Here is a 25,783-nt window from a genome sequence, read left to right as displayed (position 1 = left end):
AGCGGGTCACCCTAAACAGGGCGGCAGGGCGGTTATCCGCGGACGCAATAAGAGCGGCGCAATATCTACGTTTGGCCGCCCTTAATGCCACAAGGTAGGTCCGTAAGTAGGCTCTTACCTGTGTTCGATCAGATTCGGAGCGTGAGGACCTCCACCTGCTCTCTAGACGTCTCCTATGGCGCTTCATCACCCTCAGCTCCTCGGTATACCAAGGAGCCCGGGTGGGTCGCTGCCGCAGGAGAGGTCGCAAAGGCGCAACCCGGTCCAAGGCCCCAGCCGCCGCCCTATTCCAGGCGGCCGCTAGGTCCTCTGACCGAGCGCGGGTCAGGGCTACAGGTAATGGCCCAAGCTCCGTCTGGAACCTATCCGGCTCCATCAGGTGCTTGGGGCGGTACCAGCTTGGACCATCTGGTCCCGCCTCCTCGCGGTGGGGGGTAGCGCCAGGGAAGTCCAGCCGGAGACATGAGTGATCTGACCATGACAGGGGTGTAACAACAAAGTCCCCTATACCCAGATCACTTGTCCACTGCTCAGATACAAAAACAAGGTCCAGTGTGTGGCCACCTTCGTGTGTGGGGCCCTGAATTAACTGGGTCAGGCCCATGGCTGTCATGGAAGCCATGAACTCCCGAGCCACCTCAGACGCTGCTCCCGTCGACGGCAGGTTGAAATCCCCCATAACCACAAGCCTGGGGATCTCAACCGCCGTCTCCGAGATCAGCTCGAGGGCCGCTGATGTATAGCGAGGAGCCAAGTATACAATCAGCAAACCCAACTGCCTCCCTGGGCCCCATTTCACACCAAGGGACTCACACCCGGATATCTGAGGAACAGTGAACTCCCTCGGCTCCAGACCTTCCCGTATAACTACCGCCACCCCACCACCCTTACCCTGGGCCCGAGGCTGATGGAATGCACAGAAACCTGGTGGGCACATTTCCACGAGGGGTAAACCACCCTCGTGGCCCAACCAGGTCTCCGTTATCCCTGCAAGGTCCAGCTCCCCCTCAGAGATCAGCTCATTAATGAGGGGGGCCTTGTTGGTTACGGACCTTGCATTGCAAAGCATCAGCCGTAGGCCCGGGCTCTGTAGTTCCTGGCCACCTAGGTTGCGGGGGTTGGTACAAACGACCGGGCGTAGCCAACAGCCACGGTCTCCCAACCGACCTTGTGATCTTCTCTTGTCCTCGCATCCCCCCCTCCCCGCGACCGTTGTAATCAAACAACCCTCTGTTGGAATAACTTGTTCCCTCTCCCCCCCCCCACTCCGCTCACTTCCTTCCCGGACTCACCTGTCCGTCTGGCACTGGCACTGGCTCCTCTCCCGGCCTGGTTATCACACACCCCCTCCCTGGAACCCCTTAATAGCAATAAAAAACATCTAGATAAAAAGCCCCTCAGCCTCCGTTTCTTCTGCCAATGCACCGATGGAATTAAGTTCCTGAACCAACCAATTCTAAACATTACAAACTTTTTGTCAGATTCTGGAGTAAAGCAACCTCTTTAAACACAAGACAATATATGCTTTTAACAAATCTTGATGCAATATTCATAATAATAAGATTCATAAACTTCTCACATAAGGTCTTTTCTTAAGCCCACATGCTATCTATGTTGGACTTTAAGCCATATTGTTATGTTTTAAAGGAAAATATCTTTTTAAAATATGAATTTGTTAGTTTTTAACAGGATACTACTATAACTTTCCATCTTCCTTCCATCAGTTTTGCAATATGTTTTTACAAGAGGAAGGAAACAAATGTCTTCCCTACCATATTAAGATGGACAACCATGACCAAGATGACTGAAAATCTCCATAGACATTATAGTTCAGTTAAACATAAAGAATAGGCCAAACCTGCTATATTAAAATCAGAACTATTGGACTTTTCCTTAAATGTCATGCCTGCTTATATCTATTGCAATATGTATAAAATATTACTCCAAGTTATTCCCTTACAATAGCTGCAATTATTCTTTCGAAGCATCTAGGGTGTTGTTGTTTTTTACTTTTATAGTGGAAAATAGACTGGTAGAATTCTGTTAAGAAAATAAAACTTCATAGCAAAAACTTTTTTTCAACAATAAATAACAAATTCTATACATGGACATCAATAGATGGACAACAGCAAAATCTATATTTTCTTTAAACATAAATGGAAAAGCTCTATTCACAAATCAAAAACAGAATTTTGTGTCTGACTCAGATCATTAACTCTTGCAACAATATGACTCAATATCAATCAAGCAAGAATATCCTAAAATGCAAAAATCAAAAATGACATATGTACTGATAAAATGAAAATGACAGAAGGAAAGAAAAAAAGAAACAGAGGAAAATGTGTCCAGCTAAATCTTGAATTCCAGAGTCCCAAGAAAAGGCAAGGAATTATAGATGGATATTCAAATAAACAGAAGATAGCAATCAAAGAGGAATAGGAAAATTATGGAAACCAAGAAATATGCAAAGGATGGGTATAACAGAAGAAAAACGAAGGCAAAGATGTACTGATAAAAGAAGACATAAGGAAGCTCAGCTAGAACTTAAAGACTAGAGTGTAGACTGCCGTCAGATAAACAGCTAACGCTTGCAAAAACCCAGATTCCTCAAAGTCTCTAGTCGGTTAACTTTTGGAGATGATTTTTTTCCCCTCCAGTTCAAGGCAAAAAGTTGTTTATCCCAACTGGTGGGATCCTGGAGAAGGTCCTTCTCTGCTTGGGCATCTGCCCTCTGGAACATCTTGGTCCCGATATGAGGTTGACCCCAATCCTTTCCTTTCGTAAGGGCCTCAAGAACTTAGCTTGGGGTACCAATGGAAGAGCAGCACAGTGGAGTGGTTAAGTAACAGCAGATCCCACCTCCTCCACTGTGCCTCTGTCCTCCCGATCTATAATTGGATTTTAATGGTTGGTTTTAATGTGTGTGTGTGTGTGTGTGTGTGTGTGTGTGTGTGTGTGTGTGTAAGATTTTAAGCCCAGAGTTACCCTTAGGTAAGATGGGCAGCCAATAAATGTTATAAATAAATAAATAAAAGGAGGAGACAGGTGACATAATCTTTTCATTTGCTTATGGTACCCAAAACACTGTTTATCTGCTGTTACTTTTAAAGAATATTTTAGTTTTAATAAAACTTAACAGCCTTTGTGAAACTGGAAAGTAAGATTAGATTTCCTACTATGAAACAAAACAGCACTTCCATATGGATCCCCACATCCTTGCTCAAAGAATTATAGGCTGAACTACATTCTTAATGAAATTAGCTAGGAGCAAGCAAACTGCATAACATCAATTCTTTCATACTTGCTTAATTAAATTATTCTCATTCGCAGACCAGACCTGGCACCTCAAAGCAACATACATCATTGAAAATGCAATACAAGATTAACAAATGAGTACAAAACATAATGAAATGCTATCAAACCAATAATAAAAGCAGGTCCATATCAGCAACTAGATTAATAGAGCATAATTTCAGGAATGATATGTTCAGAATAGGGTCAGGAATTTTTCTTTTCCCTTCTCCCAAGCTAGAATCACACAATATATCTCAGTACATAAGACTATTTTGGTTTTTCATATACAGCAAAGATATTGTTATTATCAAACTGATTTTCATTCCCATAAATGACATAGCTTTAAATTAATTCAGATAGTCAATTTTAAGATTGGGTTTATAAATCAAATATACATACATACCATACCTGCACATAGACAAATACAGGTTAAGAGCAACTCAATTTATTTCTTGTTATTCCTGTTTTCCTAATTATCATGCGCAATGTAATGTTCCATTTCTTACTCTGAAGCCAGTCATTTCATTTTTTTTAATTGTAACAAAGAACAGAGTTCCTAGAAAAGTAGTGGTATAATATATACTTTATAATAGTAGAACCAGCTAACTATAAGGGAGTTTGAATCCAGACTATTAATTGCTTTTAAAAACACAATGATCCCAACTTAATTTGTACTGTAAAAGGTAACGGGTTAGAGCTAAACTAAACACAAAATAAAGTTGGTCTACAAAATGATGCAATGTTTAAATGAGATTCTTAGTCTTAAAATATGGATTTAATGTTAGAAACATTTTCACCATCACAAAAGACAGCAAATTGTAGTGTTTTATTCAAGGTATCAGACGATTGCTGCAGAACACCAAAATTAAATAGAGATATTAAAGTTTTAAAAGTTGAAATCTCAGACATTGCCTAGTCTTGTGTCGTTTCAAGATTTCCAAGAGTGAGAGCACCTTGGACTAGTTCCTTTTTTTTGTAATCAAGAAGTACCTTGAACATTTCTTTTTCTTCAACAATCAGTGAAAGGCCTTGTTCCAAATTATTTATATCATAAATTATGAGACGACAACCAGTAAATATAGAGAAAACTAAGACACCAAATAAATGCCATCTACTCTGTTCTGTTAATATACATCTTGTCTCTGTCAACTAACCTGCTTCCAAGCAAAGGGAAAGAGAAAGCAAAACTTTGTTTCGCTGGACCACTAAGTAAAAGCCACTTCTCCACAAAAAGATGGGGTGGGATGTAATATGGAATGGAGTGGAGTGGAGTGGAGTGGAGTGGAGTGGAGTGGAGTGGAGTGGAGTAGAGTAGAGTAGAGTAGAGTAGAGTAGAGTAGAGTAGAGTAGAGTAGAGTAGAGTAGAGTAGAGTAGAATAGAATAGAATAGAATAGAATAGAATAGAATAGAATTCTTTATTAGCCAAGTGTGATTGGATGTACAAGGAATTTGTCTTTGGTGCATATGCTCTCAGTATACATACATAAGGAGAATGAAATACATTCATCAAGAATAAAAAGATAAAACACTTAGTGATAGTCAAGGTTACTAATAAGCTATCAAATCGTACTAGTAAACAAATAAAACAATATAAATTGAAAGATACAAGTAACATGGTAATAGTCATTAAGTAGGAAGGGATAGATACTAGGAAGGAAGAGAAATAATAATAGTAATAGTCTTAGTAAATTATTTGACAGTGTTGTGGGAATTAGTTGTTAAGCAGAGTGATGGCATTCAGGAAAAAACTGTCCTTGGGTCTAGTTGTTCTGGTGTGCAGTGCGCTATAGCATTGTTTTCAGGGCAGAAGTTGAAACAATAGGTCTAGGACCGTGATGGCGAACCTATGGCACGCGTGCCACAGGCGGCACGCGGAGCCATTTCTGAGGGCACGCGAGGCATTGCCCTGTCAGCTCCAGTGCGCATGCACCCGCTGGCCAGCTGATTTTCGATAGTTTTTTTTAATCTCCGGAGGATTTCCTGAAGCCTCCAAAGGGCGAAAAACAGCCCAATGCAAAGAGAGCTGCCGGAACGGGGAAAGACAAGCAGCAAGGAAAGAGGCTTCTTTCACTCCTGCTGGCTGTTCTGTTTCCCCCTCCCCCCTGCTACTAAAAAGGATCCTGCCCGATCGCTGAGAGAGCTGCCAGCACGGGGAGACAAGCGGCAAGGAAAGAGGCTTCTTTCCCCCGTGCTGCCTGCTGTGTTCCCCCCTCCCCCCTGCTACTAAAAAGGATCCTGCCCGATCGTTTGAATCCACAGGGAGAGAGCTGCCAGCACGAGTGAAAGAAGCCTCTTTTCTTGCCGCTTGTCTTTCCCCCGTGCTGCCTGCTGTGTTCCCCCCTCCCCCCTGCTACTAAAAAGGATCCTGCCCGATCGCTGAGAGAGCTGCCAGCACAGGGGAGACAAGCGGCAAGGAAAGAGGCTTCTTTCCCCCGGGCTGCCTGCTGTGTTCCCCTCTCCCCCCTGCTACTAAAAAGGATCCTGCCCGATCGTTTGAATCCACAGGGAGAGAGCTGCCAGCACGAGTGAAAGAAGCCTCTTTTCTTGCCGCTTGTCTTTCCCCCGTGCTGCCTGCTGTGTTCCCCCCTCCCCCCTGCTACTAAAAAGGATCCTGCCCGATCGCTGAGGGAGCTGCCAGCACAGGGGAGACAAGCGGCAAGGAAAGAGGCTTCTTTCCCCCGGGCTGCCTGCTGTGTTCCCCCCTCCCCCCTGCTACTAAAAAGGATCCTGCCCGATCGTTTGAATCCACAGGGAGAGAGCTGCCAGCACGAGTGAAAGAAGCCTCTTTTCTTGCCGCTTGTCTTTCCCCCGTGCTGCCTGCTGTGTTCCCCCCTCCCCCCTGCTACTAAAAAGGATCCTGCCCGATCGCTGAGAGAGCTGCCAGCACAGGGGAGACAAGCGGCAAGGAAAGAGGCTTCTTTCCCCCGTGCTGCCTGCTGTGTTTCCCCCCTCCCCCCTGCTAGTAAGGAAAGAAGAAAAGAGGCTTCTTTCATTTAGCGTGGCTGCTGTTGCCCTTTTCTCCATTTCAGTGCTAGGGCATCGAGGTTGCCCCACCCACCATCGCCCAGGTCCTCGCTTCTCCCAAACATTTCTTTGCCTACCTGATTTCCAGCTCCATCGCGTTTCTTGCCATCGTGTGCAGAGAAACAAAGTTTGTGGGACTAAAAAAAACTTCAATCAATTACAACTTGGGGAGGGGGAAGAGATCTCGCAAAGTTGGAATTGATTGATTGAAAGGAGTTTTTTTTAGTCCCACAAACTTTGTTTTCCTGTCCAAAACGGCAAGAAACACGATGGAAAAATGCTACGGAGGGGAAATTAAATAGGCAAAGAAATGCTTGGGAGAAGCGAGGACCTGGGCGATGGGGGGTGGGGCAGGCTCCATGGAGTGGTGCTGAAATGGAGAAAAGGGCAACAGAGCAGCCACCTTGAGGGAAAAAAGCTGCTTTTTCTTCTTTCCTTGTTGCTTGTCTTTCCCTCATGCAGATTGGTCTCTTCCTCATTTCCCTTTGGATTGCAGGGACGAGGCAGGATCCTCTGTGCTAGCACGGGGGAGGGGGGGGAACAGAGCAGCCACCTTGAGGGGGAAAAGCTGCTTTTTCTTCTTTCCTTGCCGCTTGTCTTTCCCCTGTGCCAGCAGCTCCCTTCCTCATCTGTCTATTGACTGTAGTGCCCAGGATCCTCTTTAATAGAAGGGGAGAATTTAGCAACTGGACTCACACCTGCCATTGTAAAAAGGGCCCAATCTTTACACAGGAGAATGATAAGGGAAGGTTTTTTGACACAGGAGCACACTTGAGCATCCCCCCACCCCAATCTCTGCCCGTTAGTGGCAGAGCAACTTCTCCCCTCACTGGGTGTTAGCCAAGGGGAAGCAGCCAGAGCAGGGAGTGGCGAGGAAGCCTTGTGCAATAATGCACGGTCCACACAGGTGAGCGGGGACATTATGTTATGTGGGTCGGCACTCGAGTTTGTGTGATAGCGCGCACGTATGTGCTTTTGGCACCCGAGGCGAAAAAGGTTCGCCATCACTGGTCTAGGATATGAGGATGTGAATTCCCAGAAGGCAAAGAGACAATGAAACATAGAAAGTTTTGTCAAGAGGAAGAGAGTTAAGAAGGCTCCTCCCCAGCTATTCCCAGAGTGTATCTATAATGATGCAATAGTTATTTTAATTTGTCAAGACTTCTGTCTACAATGAAGGGCACTGCTCTTTAGTAACACACCCATGTCTTTCTTGGTTCTTGGACCCTGATAAAAGCCCTCATTAATACTCCAGTTTGATCACTAAATTACTCAGAATGCAAATGCTGCAGAATTTAAGTATGTGTCTCCTCCAAGTACTATACAATGTATGGCTAAAGGTTATAACTCCAAAATCGTGGCAATAAGGCAATGGACTTTCCAGAACAGCTTTCCCCAACCTGGTTCCCATTAATATTTTAAGAGTACAATTCCCAGAATTTCTAGCCAGCACAAGCAATTGAGCACTGAGAAGGAATGCATTATTTATTTACTACCTTTCTTCTATTTTGTTCTTATCCATCAATGGTTGTTTGATCCACTGGTTGACTAGCCTTTGCCCTTGAGGTGTTCTGCATTTATTTAACAATCCAGCCAGTGAATGTGTTCCTTGGAAAAGTTCTGAAGAATCCTGAGAAGAAAAAGAGATAAGGATGTATGTTGTGAAAGAAGGCACTTTTGTGTCATAAAAAACCCAAAAAAAGTCTTTACTTCAAACTAAAGGAAGAGAGGAAGCTGAGTTATTGCTAGTCTTTCTGTTTTCATAAATGGTGATCAAAGCATTGCTTCTTTGTTCCAAGATGGTATATGTGAAATCTGATTCCTTAACACATACTGGTTACCAATTAATTCTCTTTGCAATTCTATAGACAATCTGCAATTTTAACTCAAATTGCTAACCATAACAGTGGGCGTCATTTTGCCTCCTCTTTTTTCATTTTCTTCCATCGTTTTCTTCAGTTTAAGGATGCATGCAAAAGATCAAGGCACAATGGTTCCTTCTAGGAATTGTTCATTGATTAATAAAAAGAAGATTCCTTTATAAAACCCTGACTACTGCTGTCTACAAAATGTTTCAAACTCACATTCTGATCTTAGAACAAAGCAATCCATGTTCCATACTTCTGCCTTAGCTGAATTTTTTTCTCTGCTGTTTTAAGTGGTTTATTATTCAGATTAGGAAGAATTAAAAACAAGTGCTTTTCTGGTCATTTCATAAAAAGGAGAGAAGAAGAAATTAGTTTTAGGATTCTACTTTCTCGTATGCCTGAAAACTTCAAACGTTTGAACTTATTTCAAGACAAAACAACAAACAAATTTGTTAAACTATTCTAAATTGGATTTTTCTAAGCTCAGAACAAAATTTGCTGACCTTGTTTAAATCCTTCAGAAAATAATAGAAAGAATGGCAACAGAAGATAATGTTATATATTTTGCATTTCAATGTTTTTTCTTTTAAATACAGTAGACAAATTAAATTTGTCAACAATTTCATAAATTGTAGCCTACACATTTTAGACATCACACGAATAGATAAACAGAACAGAGATTAAATATAGCATTCCAGGAGAGAAAAAGACAAAGGGTAAAACTTTCCTTTCAATGCTTCTTTGAACAAATATACTATATCCATTTTAAAAAGAGAAATCAGAAGCCACCTTAATGGAAGTCAAAAAATAATCTATTTTTAAAATGAACAAAATCACTTAAAGCTTTGAAATAAACATTAAGCTTTCCAGGGGTGCATATGCTAAGGTCAATATGACTCTAAAACAGGGGTGTCAAACTGAAGGCCCATGGGCTGCATCCGGCCCATGGGGTGCTTAGATCTGGCTCATGGGGCCTCCATGGAAACAGCGAAGGACCAATCCGCAGTGCCTCTGCCAGCGAAAAAGGAGCACAGGAGAGTCATGCATGGCCCTCCCAAGCTCCCTTTTTGGCCGCAACAGCCTCCTGCAACTCTCTGCCAGCTAAAACGGAGTCGAGGAGGCTGCTGCAGCTGAAAATGGAGCCCAGGTGGGAGAGGGAGAGGGAGAAATACAGTAGGTAGGTAGGTAGGGATAGAGAGAGAGAGATAGTTAGATAGGTAGGTAGGTAAAGGGATAGAGAGAAAGAGAGAGAGATAAATAGTAGGTAGGTAGGTAGGGAGAGAGAGAGAGAGAGAGTAGTTAGGTAGGTAGGTAGGTAGGTAGGTAGGTAAAGGGATAGAGAGAAAGAGAGAGAAAGAGAGAGAGAGAGAGAGAGAGAGAGAGAGAGAGAGAGAGAGAGAATAGTAGGGAGGGAGGGAGGGAGAGAGAGTAGGTATGTAGATATTTCCAGGCGTAATTTCCATGTGGTGGTGAAGGAAATCGCTGACAATCTGTAGCACCTAAAACTCATCAATCACTCTAATTAAACAGCTTCCCGAAAGGAAAAAAAAAGGTTTTGCACTCCTTGGGGGGGGGGGGGGGGGCTTGCAGAGTGTTCCTGGGGAGATGAGGGGGCAAAAAAGAGCAAAAAAAGGCCTGTTTTTCACGAAAACGGCCCATTTTTTTGTAAAAGAAATGCATACATAGCCTTATGGAGGTTTATAGAGTGCTGCTGGGGGCTGGGGGGGCAAAAAACGGCCCATTTTCTGCTCATTTCTGCCCTCCCCAGCCCCCAGGAGCTGTCTGAAATCCTCCATAAGGGTATGCACAGCCATTTTTGTGAAGGGGCTTCAGGAGGCAAAACATGCTGTATTCAATGTATAAGACACACCCAGATTTTCAGCCTCTTTTTAGAGGAAAAAAGGTGCGTCTTATACTCCTAAAATACGGTATTTGTTTACAGAAGTTGAATGTCCAAGTGAATGAACAGCACAATGGAAAAATTTAACAAATGATGACAACTTCTCCCATGTAGTAAATAATATGAGAAAAACACACAGCATGGTTACTTTTGTTCTCCATATCATCAATGTTGGCAAGAAGATAAGTGCTAGAAGTGGCTCTTTCTAAAGTAAAGGGGAGCATAAATCCATTTGGCTCAGAGAACAACCTACATATAAAAATCAAGCTAATTTTTATACATCTTGAATAGAAAACTAGCTTAAGAACTTTAAGCTAGTTACTATAATCCTTTAATGTTCTTAATGACTGTATCAGTAGATACCTCATAGATTTCATAAATTACTCAAGGTAGTGACAGAAATCAGATATAAGGGCAAGTTATACATCTTACCTGAAAAAGGTTAAGGGCTCTGACAGCAGCATGATCCAGGGTCATATACTGATTAAGGTCAAACGTGGTAAGTTCAAATTGTCCGAAGTTAGACTCGTCATTTAACAGCTCTAAGTATTTAATCACTACAGACAGAGAAGAGATGGCAACCTGGAGGATAAAAGTTCAACAGAAGTGTAATCACATATGTACTCAGCCTGACAATTGATCACTGGGGTATTGGTGGGACTAAATTGGTGGCAATGTGGACAATATAGTGTTTGTTCTTGAACAGCAGTTTTTCAAAATTAAATTACTGCTCAAAGATAGAAGTAGCTCGCAAATGTTTCGCTAGAAGTTTTTGTAAAACAACAGAAATAACAGGAGGAGGATCAGACAAATACTGCGTTTCCCCGAAAATAAGATAGGTCTTATTTTCTTTTGACCCCTGAAATAAGTACTTGACCTTATTTTCAGGGAGGTCTTATTATTTTTGAGGTGCAGGTCACCTCATGGCTGTTGCTGTGTTGCAATATTTTCAGGGAGGGCTTATTTTCAGGGGAGGGTTTAAGGGGAAGGCTTAGCGCATGTGCTCAAAAGCTCAATTGGGCTTATTATCCGGAGAGGTCTTATTTTCAGGGAAACAGGATATCATACAACCATTATTAAATATTATTCTATGAAGAGAGAAGAACTTTCTATAAAGATGGAAGAAGTTTCCATGGCATTCAACAAAAATTGCTTTTGTATTTTACTTACAAAACATAGATGAATTTTTTCTAGGGCAGCTTTCCATAATCCCTAATTTGCTGTGGTATAATCCCGCATCATCAGACAGTATGGACAGTTTCTACTAGCTCAAAATGTTGTAAGTCATGCACTAGCACAACTGAAGACTATCTAATTGGGCAAGGTTGATGTTAAAAAACACATGAATATCATTCTATGTGAAACTGTGTGGCTGCTTTGCCATTATTACCTCTATTTAGAAACTTCTAATAAATCTTATAACAATACATATTAGAGGTATGCATCATTTTAAAACTGTAGCAAACATTAAGAATTTGCCTGTAGGAATTTCTCTGACATTCCTACACAGAACTCAAGTTTATATACTCCTTCCCCAAGAAAATGATTTCTCCAGCATCATCAGGTTAAGTCAGTTCCTTCTCAAGCACTTATGTTAAAATGGCTCCTAGTGGTAGTTAGGTGTTAACAACAGCTCAAAAAAGCTGCTATAATCATTCAAATAGCAAGCTGTAAATTTTGGAAAGGCTTGGGGAAAAATCTTATTACAATATTTCATTAGTTCGGAACTTTTCCTTTAGACTGATGTTTATGAATGTTGTTTAAGGAGCAAACTTCATAATGTTTGTGCCTATAGAGAAAGACAGGCATATTTGAGCATTTATTAATTCACCCAAAAGAGGCATTCTTCCTTTCACTTGTAGACTACAATTCTAAAATGAACACACACATTATCTACAAAGTGCACTGCTTGTTTATGATTCATAGCCTTAAAAAAATTTAACCAACAGCTCACTGTTCAATTTATAAGATTTTCCATTATTTATAACATTTTCCATTATTTATAACATTTTCCATTATTTATAAGATTTTCCATTATTCCTTCCATTCACTGAAATATAACAGGCATATATTATCAATGCAATCCAAGAGAAAAAGAAATACATATAGTGAGGGGTCCTTGTTGCTCTCTGAGCTTAGTTGTTTTCTTGCAGGCATTTCATCATCAACAATGATAAAAGGGAGTGGGGTTTGCACTTAGGTTATACTCTAGTGCAGGGGTGGCGAACAAGTTCGACAAAAAGAGCCAAAATTTTAAACTGTGAGAGTCAGAGAGCCACACCACGCAGTGACCTGCCAAAACAGACAAACACTCACACAAAAGCATATAATTTTAACAATAATATATTAAACACATAATATAACATGCTCAGTCAGGTGTTTTTTGTTATAATTTTTTATAAACCCATTAGAGCTGCTGTATAACTTTTAAATCCATAAATAAGTGGAATCTCTGTCCACCTAACAACCTACAAGATTACTTGATGACCACAACCAGGAATGCCACACTTGCAGTCATTAAACAAAGCAGTCACATATCTCGCTTAATGACTGCTTTGCTCAGTGACGAGATTGTGATTGTAAATCGAGTACAACCTATACATGGGTAAAGCCTGGTCCTAATATTATCTTCCTTTAACCTAATATATGTATTATAATATATATATATGAGTTTGGATTATCTTTGATATCTATTACAATTACAGGCTGTGAGAAAAACACTCGTAGAATTTTGGGAAATATACTAACCATGGAAATTCAATTAAATGTTTTCTCCTATTTAAAACTCTGCTGCTCCTGAACCCAGAGCTTCAATATGCAACCATTATTATTAATTTGAGCAATCATTAGAACCTCACCGGAATCCTGCAGCAACTGTGCTAGACTTTGAAGCATTATTTTTTTGGTTTATCTCAACAGCAGAGGGCGCTGTTGAGATAAACCTGGAAGTACGGTCGACGCGACAACCAGCTCAGAGCTGGTGGAGTGCAGGCAAGCGTCGACCGTACTTCCGGGTTTAGCGCGCGATCCGAGCCACAGTATACTAAATAATGGTAAGAGGCAAAGAGCCTCATTTATTTTGGCCGCGAGCCGCATGCAGCTCGCGAGCCGCGTGTTCGCCACCCCTGCTCTAGTGGCTTGTCCAGTCAGTGTTGGCGAAGGTGGTTTTGGAGCTTCTTTCACTGCAATGTTTACCGTTAGCTTGTTTGGCAGTTCCTTAATTAGGATATTGTTTACTTGTTGATCTAATGTTAATCTTGGAATTAATCTATGCTCAGCTGGGTGCTGATTGTTAGTGCGGGGTGGGGGTGTTTTGGTCTTTTTGTTCCCTTTTTTGGCTTATTGTCTCTTTTGCAGATATTGTTTATGTCTGACTACTGATGTCTAATTTGTCAGTGTGCCAAGCTTCTAGAAATTCCCTAGCATTTTTGGACTTGGCTTGGTCTAGGATGGTCACAATTTCCCAATTGAAACTATGGTTAAGTCTGTCCATACGTTGTGAAATTAGAGTTTTCATCATGCCTTCTGACTGCTAGCTGGTGTTCATGGATGTGTTTTGCCAGTCTTTTGCCTGTTTGTTCTTCATAGTGACTGTTGCAATCATTACGCTGTATGTTGTAGATGACTTCTGTTTTTTCCTCTGGAGTCAAGAGTTATGCTTAGAAAAATGTTTGTTTTGAAAACATGATTTAAGCATTCATGCATACACACGGCAAATAAGTGAAGATGAATCTAAGTGTATGTTTTATGATTGATGAGATTGTCTGAGAATTTCTGAAGGATGTAAAAGTTACGACGTTACTGAAGCCAGCTGTTTTCTATTTAAAACTGACATGCACTTCTTTGATTTATGGCACACGTCCATACCACTCACCTGCTTATCCATTTCAGGTAATGCTGCACTAGACACACGGTCCTTCTTTCCTGATTGCAACAAGCGGTTGAGATCTTGAACAGCATCTTTTGTTGAAAATTCAGTCTTTTTCCTCTCTGTGATCAGGATTCCTCCCCTTTGAACCACCTTTACAAATAAAATAATTAGGAATAATTCCATTTCAGGCTTATAGGTTCAAAACACTCTTAATTGTATTCAACATTCAGCACAGAATACGATAGCACCTTGCAAACTTGCCAACTTTATTGAGGCACAGGCTTTTGTGAGCAGGAGCTCACTTCATCAGATACACAGAATGGGTTCAGTATTATAAAACCTTAAAAGTAGACTTGTAAGGGAGGGAAGGGAGAAAAATAAGGTGAGAAGAAAATGGATTTATAAAAGCAGAGAGTGAAAAAAAAGCTCTCAAAGGGGAAGATAGCAAATGTAGTGACTTAAGAAGTCATTGTCCTTATTCAAGATTTCTATAATAGATTAGACTTTTCTAATGTACTTTAACTCTATTTTATTGACAAAATTTCACTTGTATCACCATTGCTGAGATCTGTGTGACTAGTGATAGATAGACTTGAAAGAATGAAATGTCTCATTTACAACTGATAATGTAACAACCTCTTTTCTCAGTTTCTGCTATCACAGAAACTCATTAACTTCCCACTCGTTTTTCCCCCTCCATCTTCCCCTTTTAACTCTTTAAAGTCCTTTTAAACCCGTTTAAAGCCCTATAATAGCAAATCTAGGTAAGTTGCTGCTTACAAAAAGGATGCCCCCCCCTCTCATAAAACTGCTTGTCCTGAAAGTGCTACCAGACTCTATTTTGTTGACAGACTGATCCAGCTCCTCCTCCATCTGTACTATAAAATTCAGCATTTTCTTAAATGAAGTTTTATTACTTTTATTTTAAGGATTTTTCACTGTCACCTATTCAGAGTATCCTGGACAAAAAGCTATATTATGGGTAAGAGTCAACACCAATTTGATGACACATAATCAATCAAACACTGTCATATATAATCATGCAGTTACCTAATGTGACTACCAAAGAACTATTAATCAGATGTAACTTTTAAAACTGAAGGGATAAAAAAGGAACCATTCACATTTATTCAGACATAGTTCCACACATATAATAAATTATTATTTCAATATAATGCACTCAAAGTTTGGTGCAGATCAAACTTGCATGGTGAGACCTAATGAGAAGCTACATCCTTGCCCATCTAAATATTATTTCAAGCTGAATAAGATTGTATATTGAAATATTGTTAGCAGTATAACTGAAGATCTAAATGTAATTGTGAGGCTACACTACATGCAGAAAGAGTAGTTTGATATTATTTCAGTGAATTGATGTCTCCATTAATAAATTATATGTCTGACACATAATTTACTATATATACCCTAGCATATATGGTACTATATTTAGCGGAAGAGCATCAGATTGGAAAGACTGATACACAGACTGCAGAAAACAGTAAATCACAATAGAAGCCCATTTTCAAAGTATGCTAAAAGTTACTTTCACACCTAACTGACCCACAAAGGGAAAGAAGAACTTCTAAGGTACAAAGAGAGATGCAAACAGCATTGGTAAGTACTAGAGCTCTTTGATCACTCAATAACTTTCATGAGTGGCATTGAAACATTATATTTTCACACCAATAAAAAGCCATGGCAATGCACCACAGAAAGAGTCCTCGCTTAACTACAGGTAGTCCTCACTTCGTAACTGTTCAAAATTCAAATGGTACTGAGGAAACGAACATACAATCTGTACTCAAAAGGTATGGCCGTTGCAAAGCTCCTATAATTATGGAATGAAAATTCAAGCAGTTAGCAGTCCGCCCACCATTACAACTGAACACAGAAGCATTAAAGCTGCCTCCAGCCACCTATCTCTCTCCCCATCTCAACTACTCAGTGGCCCACCAGTAAGGGAAAACTACTATGGCTCTGGAGGCCCAGGCCTGCTTCCCATCACACCTGGGAGGCCTCAACCAGTTACAGGGCCCAGCAGTATGCATAAATTGCTCCACTTATCTTTGTTTATTTTGCAGCTGCTGACAGGTGGATCTGTATGTCACCCAGCCTATGAGAGGCATGGCCATTCTACAGAGACTTCCTTGCACCATTCTGCAAACAGGTGCCATTCTCATGGAAGGCTCCTTTTCCAAATGACACGATTTGAAGATTGAGCCTTCTGAAAGATAGGGAGAATGGCCCAGGAGGCTCTTTCCAGCCTTGATTCCTTCTAGCAATCATGTTGATTAGTTTTGTAGCCTTTCTAGTCTAGAAGCCTTCCTAGCGATTGTGAAAATGACACCCACTTGCAGAATGATACAAGCCAGCCTCTGTAGGCCCTGTAGTTTGCTCAGAGCTTCCCACATGCTCTCCTTAATTACATATGTGATCATTTTATGACAGCAACTGGGAGAGCTGGGGTTACAGTTGTTCAATGAAGCAGTCATATGATGTCTCAACAACCATTGACCAAAGATTTCGGACCCAATTATGGTCCCAAATTGAGGGTTGACCTATACCACAATTGGGATAGGCAATTCCATCCCTAATCAAAAAATCATGTGGCTGCAGTGGATTTATGTCATTTCTACCACAGTCATTAAGCAAAACACCTGTGGTTATTAAACAAGGCAGTGCTGGTTTCTCCATTGATTCTGTGAGGGTGTGAAGTTAAGAGCTGCTATCTGCTCTCCTCAAAAGTGCCTGTAGTCATGCAAACTTTCTATCCCTCCTTCCCTCAGGCTTTCATCCATTCCCTAGAACTGTATTCACGGGCATTCAAGCCGGTGGTCCTGCTGCCTGGTTAACTGAGCCACACCCTGGTATTTTCAAGAACATGCTGACCTCAAGAGGCAGCTTCGCCTCATCCAGGCTTTTGAGCTTACAAACACAAATGCTATTACAGAGTGGAGAAGGGGACAGTGTAGCAGGAAAGGTAATAAGCAAAAGCCTCTACAGGAAAGCATAGGTGGATTTCTAAGATTGATAGCTATTACAAGCAGACAATGGGACTATGACTCAACTGCCAGGACCACAAACCACAATGAGTAGCATATCCTAGTGAAAGTCCTGACTGGAGCTTGAAGCTTTGTCTGGAACTCAGCAGCAACTTGAAAGAAGAGCAATCACACTGAAATGCCACAACTAGTGTAAATGTTTGGAAAAGGCAACAGATGTATACTTCTTTAAGGACTTTGAGACTTTTGTTTGAACAGACAGAGTATAAAGGACTGACTGACTAAGCATTAAAAACAAAGTTATGTGGTAAGATCGCCCTGCAAATTCCGGGTGGAGTTCACCCAGAGCAATGGCCTGTTTTTGGGGAAAGTATGTATTGTAATAAAACATTGTGTACAAGTTTACTACACTGTTATGACCAGTCTTTGGAGAGCAAACAACCACCAAACTCTGCTATGATACGCAAACATGGCAAACATGTGACCATGAGACATTGCAATAGTTGTAAATGCACACCAGTTGCAAAGGGCCTCAATCTCAATCACATTGTTGCAGGGGATGCTGCGATAGTCGTTAAGTAGAAGGACAGGTCATAAATTTGAACAGTTGCTAAACAGGGCAATTGCTAAATAAGGCCTACTTGTTCAAGCTATCATGCTTGGGGCCAAATATTTTTCCTAGAGGATTTTTCTTCCAAGGAAAAAGGAGCACCAGTAAAAGGATCAGATTCAAGAAGTGTCTATATATTTAATATTCCCATTGGAAAAGGATGCTAAGCCATGATAAGATACCACAGTGAATATAAACCTAATCTTAATGAAGAGGATGAGTTTATCCTCCTAACAGAATCTTCACAAAATGGCTCTGGAGGAACAAAAGCCCAGAAACACCATGCCTACTTAGATGATTTGCAGTTCCAGGGCCACTTCTTTAAATTAATATATTGTCAACAGTTGTACGATTTGGAAATAGTCTTAAGAATCAGTATTAATTTAAATATTTGCCTTTTCAGTTAACTGTTATTACAGACAACCAATGCCTTGATTCTGTTGTTCGGCTTTTATATCTTCATTGAACCTGATTTCAATTCTTCTTTGATATCTGAAAATGTGTTTATGTTGGGTTTTTGGGGGGTTTTGTGACTAGGATTCATTTTGCATTTTTAATGCCCAGTGCTCAAATACTCCTGTTCATTTAGAAGGCCTTCAAAGTGGTTAAGTCTTAACAGCCCCTGAAGAGTGTTGTTCCCCTAGCCTTAGGCAAGTAAATAGCATGCCCAATAAGCAGAAGAGTAGCCAATGACTTGGTTATACTGTGCTACACTACAGACTCTTTTTTGACTTCACATGTTGTGTAAACTCTGAAAGGTGCACTTTATTCCCTAAAACATAGGTAACTAAGCCATAGCTTACCGTTATAAGTGATTATAGTCACCAATTGAAGCTTTAATGTACCCATTAGTTAACCTAATTAGTGTGCAGATGCAAATCTACACAAAATAATTATTGATGTTTATTAAGGGAGCACCAAGAACTCCACAACTGAATGAGCTGCTCCATTTTATGCCCATTTTAAATTCATTTTCTAGATGGCTTTTCAGTTTTAAGTTCATGTAAACAAGGTCTGTGATTTCAGAATTTCCATGGCTTACCTGCTTCAGTTTCTCCATATCTCCAGCAGTATCCCCACCTGGCAGCAAACATTCCTTTGGTCCCATTTGTATCAACAGTGCTTCAAGGTTGGAAAACTGATCATTATCTGCAAATTCAGATACTTCTAGTTTTCTTGCCAGTGAATCCACATATCCTACTCCAACAACTTTCTGTCCATCAACTGAGGACAGCTTAATGGCTACAACACCAGCTGAAGAGGACATATCATGGTTACTAAAAAGAACATCCTCAAATTGAACAAGGTTGCCTGGAGAACCCTATTTGAGGAAAGAAAAACACAAGGATATTAATTTCTATACAAATACAACAATAAAACTAACAAAAGATCAGGGTGGATAAAAATCAATGATTTTTTTTAATTAAAAAAATCAGATTTTTTATTTAAATCAGAATTTTTTATTTTTATCAAATTTGTTTTAATAAAATGCTTTTGGAGTAAAAATCTATCTAAAGATAGTTTTCTATTTAAGATGCATTAATAATTTAGCTTATTCAATCTGAAATGGAGCTTAGTTATGTAGCATGAGGCTGTATATTCTGCAATATTTACATTTTTGGTAAACATTCAATGAATCCAAGCTCTGCAAGCTGAGATAACATGCACTGCCTTGATGCATTCACCCAATTTCACAGTAACCATGAGATAAATCATAAAACAAAGTTCAGGAATATTCCTTTATCCCATTGTTTTGCAAATCTATGTACACTACAAACTCTACGATTGTTTGAAGAGAAATGTTCCACCAGAGTCTAAGTGAGAGGAGGCAGGACAAGCAGTGAAACCTTTTAAGCAGCTTATAAATATAATATTAAAGAGCACCTGTCATTTCAGATCCATCATGGCAGTGCCTGTTAGTGGGCATCCACTCACCTGCTACCTGCCACGTCCCTCACCTTGTTGTGTCACTGCCGCATCACCAGCCATCCCATTAAAGTGAATGAGACTGTCGGTGAGTCAACAGCGGGTGAGAGGAGGACAGTTGCTCTTTAAAAAATATGATTTAAATCAAGCTTTTTTACTAGTGATTTAAATTGACTTGATTTAAATTGACTTGATTTAAATCAAATCCACCCTGCAAAAGATTAATCTGGATTTTTCTATACATTTATTTAAATTATTTGATACAATATTACAAGGGCTGCTAATCAAGAGCACTACTATTGCAACAGCTCTCTTCCTCTCTCTCCCCTCAGAGAAGAACTGCGAGGCTAGAAAAAATACATTTCAAGTCAATAACTTCAATCAGTGTATTTTGTTCATGATTACATGGCTTATATGTCCTCTTCACTCACTTATTTTTTCCTCACCCCACAGAAGGTCCCTGACTTTAGCGCCACAAATTAAGTAGTTTTGGAAAATAAGCTAAACTTTATCTTATTCAGAGATACATTCACCATATGGCTCCTGACGGGTTTTTAACTGGGTATTTTAATTATATTTAATTTCTAGGGGTTTTATATACTGTATTTTAATTGTTTTTATCAATCGACCTCCTCCTTGTGTATGTTTCAGTGTATGTCTTTGCTATATGTTTGTTTTGTTTACATATTTATTTCGTATGTTTCGTTGTACGCCGCCCCGAGTCCTTCGGGAGAGGGTGCGGCTAAGAAATAAATATATTATTATTATTATTATTATATGAGACAATTACCTAAATGTTCCTACCTCATGATTCCTGAAAGAGGAATCTCTTTGCTTCTTTTACCTATCTATTCAGTCTGTTGTTTCTCATCAATTTCCATACATGACAGCTTCCTGTAATGTGTATTTAACTTTGTGGCTTAATAAGGGAACCAAGAAAGTTACTATAGTTCCAATTCCAATCAGTTTTATACAGATATTTCCAACAAGATTTGATCTAAGCTAAGGTGAAACTGCTCATTTTCAAGTGGAGGAATGTAAGAGGTAAGTTATGATTCTAGGGAACAGAAGAAACAAAAAAGAATTCCTGCATCTTTCTATCTATCTATATTGGTTGGTGGGAATTATATTGGTCATTTGGGGTAGTTTTTCCATTTTCCTCCCAGTCATACTTCACATTATTCTAATTTTTCCAAGGAGAGTGAGGAGGGAAAGAAGAACCTTGCAGCCTTTTGCTCAAAAATAGGAACCTGAATGTCACCACCAACTATCAGTTGTGGCCAACAGCCTCCCCATTTCTTTCCTACAGGAGAAAAAAGTAATTGTTAGGAGAGTCCCTACAGTTGCTATTTGCAAACACTATGCAAGGGACTCCGAAAAAAGCTCATGAAGGAAAATATTTCTGAAAAATATTGGGTACGTTCCAGGGCTACTGATTTATTATGCAATAAGGTCAAATTGTTGATTTTTAAATTGTTAATATTACTCTGTAGTGCTTTAAAATATTTTGATGTTGCCATTATTTTATTGCATTGCAATATTAACAGCAGACAATTATGCTATTAAAGAAATAAGTATAGCAGGATTCCAAGCTTGACTTCTCATAAAGCTGTATTTGAGCTGAACCTGTTAAAGTTGCTGAAGGGGAGTCTCATGACTGACAAATAATTTTCTACACAACAAAAAGAGCTATGCAATCAAATTTTGACACCTGACTTCTTTGCCATATGTTAAATAGAATGCATGAATAAACCTTGTTTTATTTGGAATAATTTATTATTTTTATTTGGAATAATATTCTGAAATAACATTGCTAAAATGTAAAAACTAACCTTTGCAATTAAAGAACTGAACACTTTATGCAATGTTTCACAACCTGGCAATCTCTATATATAATCCACAAGAGGTTTTTTTCACCAGATCTATAGAATATAACATCAGGTGGGCTGCCCTAACAGAGACATCGGCAATTGTACAAGTTTTGGATTTAATTGCCAATGAAAGAGTGAAAAGTAGTCACAGGTCTATAAATCAAAGCAATATACATTTCTGAACACAATGATCACATACCTTATAGGCCAAATACCACTCAGACTCTTTGGTGGATTTATTTCCTGCCTTGTTCTTGTACACCTCAGCCCTGTACTGACGAATCAGAAGAAGATTTCGTGCAAAATACTCAAAATTCATCTTGCTGAGTGCAACACTCTCGAGTTTCTGAATTCCTAAAAAATAAGAAAAAAATTGAAGGAATACCGTTGACAAACTACAATTAGAAGTTACAATTTTGGTTAAAATAAGCATTAAAAGCTATTGTTTCTTATTGGGAAATACAGTAAAAACACAAATAATCTCTGCTAAACATACTTAAACTACAGGACGCCAGATTACAGCTCAGTTGGATAAGATGAGGCCATTTGGAGGAATGCTGTTCCAAAGGATAGAAACCGGAATAGAAAAGGTCAATTTCCTTAGTTTCACTACTAGATTGTATTGCTTAATTCAGTGATGGCGAACCTATGGCAAGCATGCCACAGGTGGCACGTGGAACCATTTGACAGGGCTCTTCTCTGCACTCTTTCTAGAGTCACCCTTTTTTAAAGCCATTTTTGCCCTCCCCAGGCTCCAGAGGCCCTCCGGACGCTTCATGAATTTCCCTGAAGCCTCCGGAGCGCAAAAAAACCAGCCCTACAGGCAAACCGGAACTTCGGGAACCGACTTCCGGTTTGCTCTGAGGTTTGTTTTGACTGCTCCGGAATCTTCAAGGAAGCGTCCTGAAGGACCCTGAAGCCTCCGGGGGTGCAGGGGAGGCTGTTTCGGCCCTCCCCAGGCTCCTATAAAGCCTCTGGAGCCTAGAGAGGGCAAAAAAAGCATGGAAAAATGGGGGGGGTCGCACCTGTAGTGCGCGCATGCGCACTGGGGAGGTCGCACATTGCATTATGGGTGTGGCACGCCCGCACACTACCCCCCTGTGCTCCCCCCATTTATGGCACGCGAGCCAAAAAAGGTTCGCCATCACTGGCTTAATTCATAGCAGCCAGAACAACCCATCTTTTGAAACGCACTGGACAGTTTGACATTGTAAGAGACATTATGGAAGATACTCAGTCTCTCAAATTAAATTAAGACATGTATTATTCTGTAATTTAACGATTCCTTTATTCTATGCATATAATGCTCATTAGCAACAATTAACTATTTAATTAGGGATAAACCTAAATAAATTTATCCTCTCTGATCATTATGCCTTGATTCCCTACACAGTGAATACAAGACTAATCAAGCTAACTGTTCTTATATTATTTTTAACATGTTTTGCAGGCATTTCTATACTTATTTTGCTTTTTTAGTATTATTTGAAGTCTTCCCAATGCACTAAAGCTTTTATCTGAAGGAATGCCAAATCTCCAGAAAGAACACATGCATTCTGCTTTACTTTCTTTGATAAAAGTTTGATATGCAAAAGTCAACAAAAACTTTTTCTGATATGGAAGTAAGGTAGACACAGTTCTAGGCTGCATCAACAGCGAGATAGAATCAAGATCATGTGAAGTGTTAATACCACTTTATAATGCCTTGGTAAGGCCACACTTGGAATACTGCATTCAGTTTTGGTCACCACGATGTAGAAAAGATGTGGAGACTCTAGAAAGAGTGCAGAGAAGAGCAACAAAGATGATTAGGGGACTGAAGACTAAAACATATGAAGAACGGTTGCAGGAACTGGATATATCTAATTTAATAGAAAGAACTAGGGGAGACATGATAGCAGTGTTCCAATATCTCAGGGATTGCCACAAAGAAGAGGAAATCAAACTATTTTCCAAGGCACCTGAGGGTAGAAGGAGAAGCAATGGGTGGAAATTAATCAAGGAGAAAAGCAACTTAGAACTGAGGAGAAATTTCCTGACAGTTAGAACAATTAATCAGTGGAACAGCTTGCCTCCAGAAGTTGTGAATGCCCCAACACTGGAAGTCTTTAAGTAGATGTTGGATAGCCATTTGTCTGAAATGGTATAGGGTTTCCTGCCTAGGCAGGGGGTTGGACTAGAAGACCTCCAAGGTCCCTTCCAACTCTGCTATTGTATTATTATTGTATTATATTATTATTGTATTATAGACTTAGTCAGACATAGATCAGAACATTGACTGTAAAAAGACTGGTTATATTTGGATGCTATTTACAGCTAAAGTTTGTATCATTTCTTAGTACCAATCTACTGCTTAAAGTGCTGCATTAGAAACCATAAGACCAGATGTTCAAGTCCTCCGTTAGGCACAGAAGCCAGCTGGATAACTTTGTGGGAAAGTTTCCCACACTCTCTCTAAGTCTAGGGGGGGTGTTGTGGGAAAAACAAGAGAAAGCCATGCTAAAATGTGGAAAACAAAGGTGAGATAAATTTTATTTGAGATAGTTGAATGGGTTGATACAGAAATTTAGTTTTGTTCCTTTTCATACAGCTTTATTTTAGTCTATGTTTATATTGCATCCATTGTGTGGGCAACTGATATATTTTTATAAATAATGAAATCTGAGTAGAAGCTTTTAGAATTTCAAGCTCCTTATGATTTAAGGAATCAAGGACTTCTAAACAATCTGCTTCTAGCCTAGTCGAGTCAAAATATTACTCTGTGTAGTTACTTTATACTTCAATCTTTAATTGATAATCTGAAAAAGAAAAAGCTGGAGCAATAATGGAAAAAGATAGGGAAGTTATACTATATATGAAAAGTAAAGTTTAGATTCTAGATCATTATGGATCATTATCATCAACCATAAACAAGGCAGGCAAAATCTCTTCTAGAACACCCCAAGCCAGCAAGCTTAAAATCAGGGCTGGGTCATCGGATCACTTCGAGTGGATCCACCCATTCTGGAACACAAGGCGCCTGCTTACTCTTCCTCTCCAGAAGTGGATTTGAGGAGTCTTTTCAGATTAACTCTGGTCAGTCTGATACTCATCCAGACCCGTGGAATTAGAAATTCCATCACCTCCGGCTTGCTGGACAAGACAGATGGGCATTGTAATTGGGAAGGACTGCAACGGCTTTTCAGAAGGCTTTTCCAGCGCTACCTGAAATTGTTAAAAGAGACTGAGCGGTTCGCCGGCATGAGCACAAAGCATGGCGTCTACTGCAGCGCTAAGGTGAAAGAAATAGCGAACTCCGGGAGCGCAGTTGCAACTAAGCAATCCAACCCTGCCACTATAATCCCGCCAAGGAGAAGTCGCGAAAGCCCCTCAATTCAACCTGAGCCCAGGATCCGAATGATCGCTTGTGTTTTGAAGACCTCCCTCGCCGCCAGGTTTGCATCTTCGCCATGCACCGTGTAGTAGTCGCCGCGCTCGAAGAACCTCACAGTCGTTTTAGGTTTTGCAGGCAACGCCAAGACGGCGCGAATAAAGCCGTTTTCGGCACCCGAGCCTTCGGGCCAGCATCCCTCTCGTGGAGCAGAAACACAAGCGTCTATGGAGGCCGCCATGCTGAAATCACCCGCCACTTCGATGCCGCCAGCAAATAATATCCATAGTCCCGCCGCCAATCCGGAAGAGCGAGGCCTATTTCGGCCACCGTAAGAGTCCCCGCCCTCATCGCAACGCGTTCTGAGCAAAATAGGCCTTTCGGGACACCGTGTTTATAGCTTGAAGATGCGTCGCTATTGGGAAGAGAGCGGAGACGATGCACTCTCCCTTTTACACGGTTTTAGTTGAAAAACATGCTTCCTTCTCATTTCGTGAACTAAGGTGCATTATTAGAATGTTCTATTAAATATGCACAGGGCTGTATTTTAAATATTCCCATTGCAATTCTGCAAGCACTTTTTTCAACAGCCTTTCTAATGCAAGTTGTGAATTCTGATCTCAGCACGCAGACGGAGGTGGTAAAAATCGGAAGAATAACTAAAACGTCTTTCAAGCATTTTGGGAGAGAAGTAAACGCGTATTTGCTTGAAAGACATTTATTACTATCAAGGCATTTCAAAATAAGACCTCGCAGGTTGTAACATTTAAAACGCGCCATTTTCTGCTACTCCCCCCACTCCAGTGTAACTAATCGGCATGCTTACTCAGAGGTTTTATCTGTTTCAGAGCAGCTTCAGTGAACTCTCTTTACAGACAATAATAGCCTTCAAAATAACTACCATAGATAGATTTGGGAGAAAGTCCAGTGTAATTCAGTAGCTAAGTACACATATAACTCCAAGTCATGGTTTGTTTTGACTGTTTAAAAAAATAAACCACTTTGTGTTGCTTCATACTTTGCATTAAGTAATAAGGTAATTTTAT

General features: G+C 40.3%; 1 protein-coding gene across 1 annotated transcript in view; it reads right to left on the bottom strand.

Annotated features, from left to right (window-relative positions):
- Positions 1-25,084, bottom strand: part of MSH2 (mutS homolog 2) — an 83,476-nt gene extending 58,392 nt beyond the window's left edge. The window contains exons 1-6 of the mRNA XM_081944768.1: positions 24,747-25,084; positions 21,567-21,721; positions 18,613-18,891; positions 13,962-14,108; positions 10,520-10,669; positions 7,816-7,949 (exon numbers count right to left, since the gene is read on the bottom strand). Coding sequence (XP_081800894.1) covers positions 7,816-7,949; positions 10,520-10,669; positions 13,962-14,108; positions 18,613-18,891; positions 21,567-21,721; positions 24,747-24,978 — 1,097 coding nt within the window. The 5' untranslated portion in view covers positions 24,979-25,084. The remainder of the gene's footprint in view (positions 1-7,815; positions 7,950-10,519; positions 10,670-13,961; positions 14,109-18,612; positions 18,892-21,566; positions 21,722-24,746) is intronic.
- Between the last annotated feature and the right edge of the window lie 699 nt (positions 25,085-25,783).

Source organism: Natrix helvetica (genome assembly GCF_964273705.1).
Source record: "Natrix helvetica genome assembly, chromosome: 2".
NCBI lineage: Eukaryota > Metazoa > Chordata > Lepidosauria > Squamata > Natricidae > Natrix > Natrix helvetica.
Note: the sequence above shows the minus strand (reverse complement) of the source record. Positions and strands in the feature narration are given on the sequence as shown.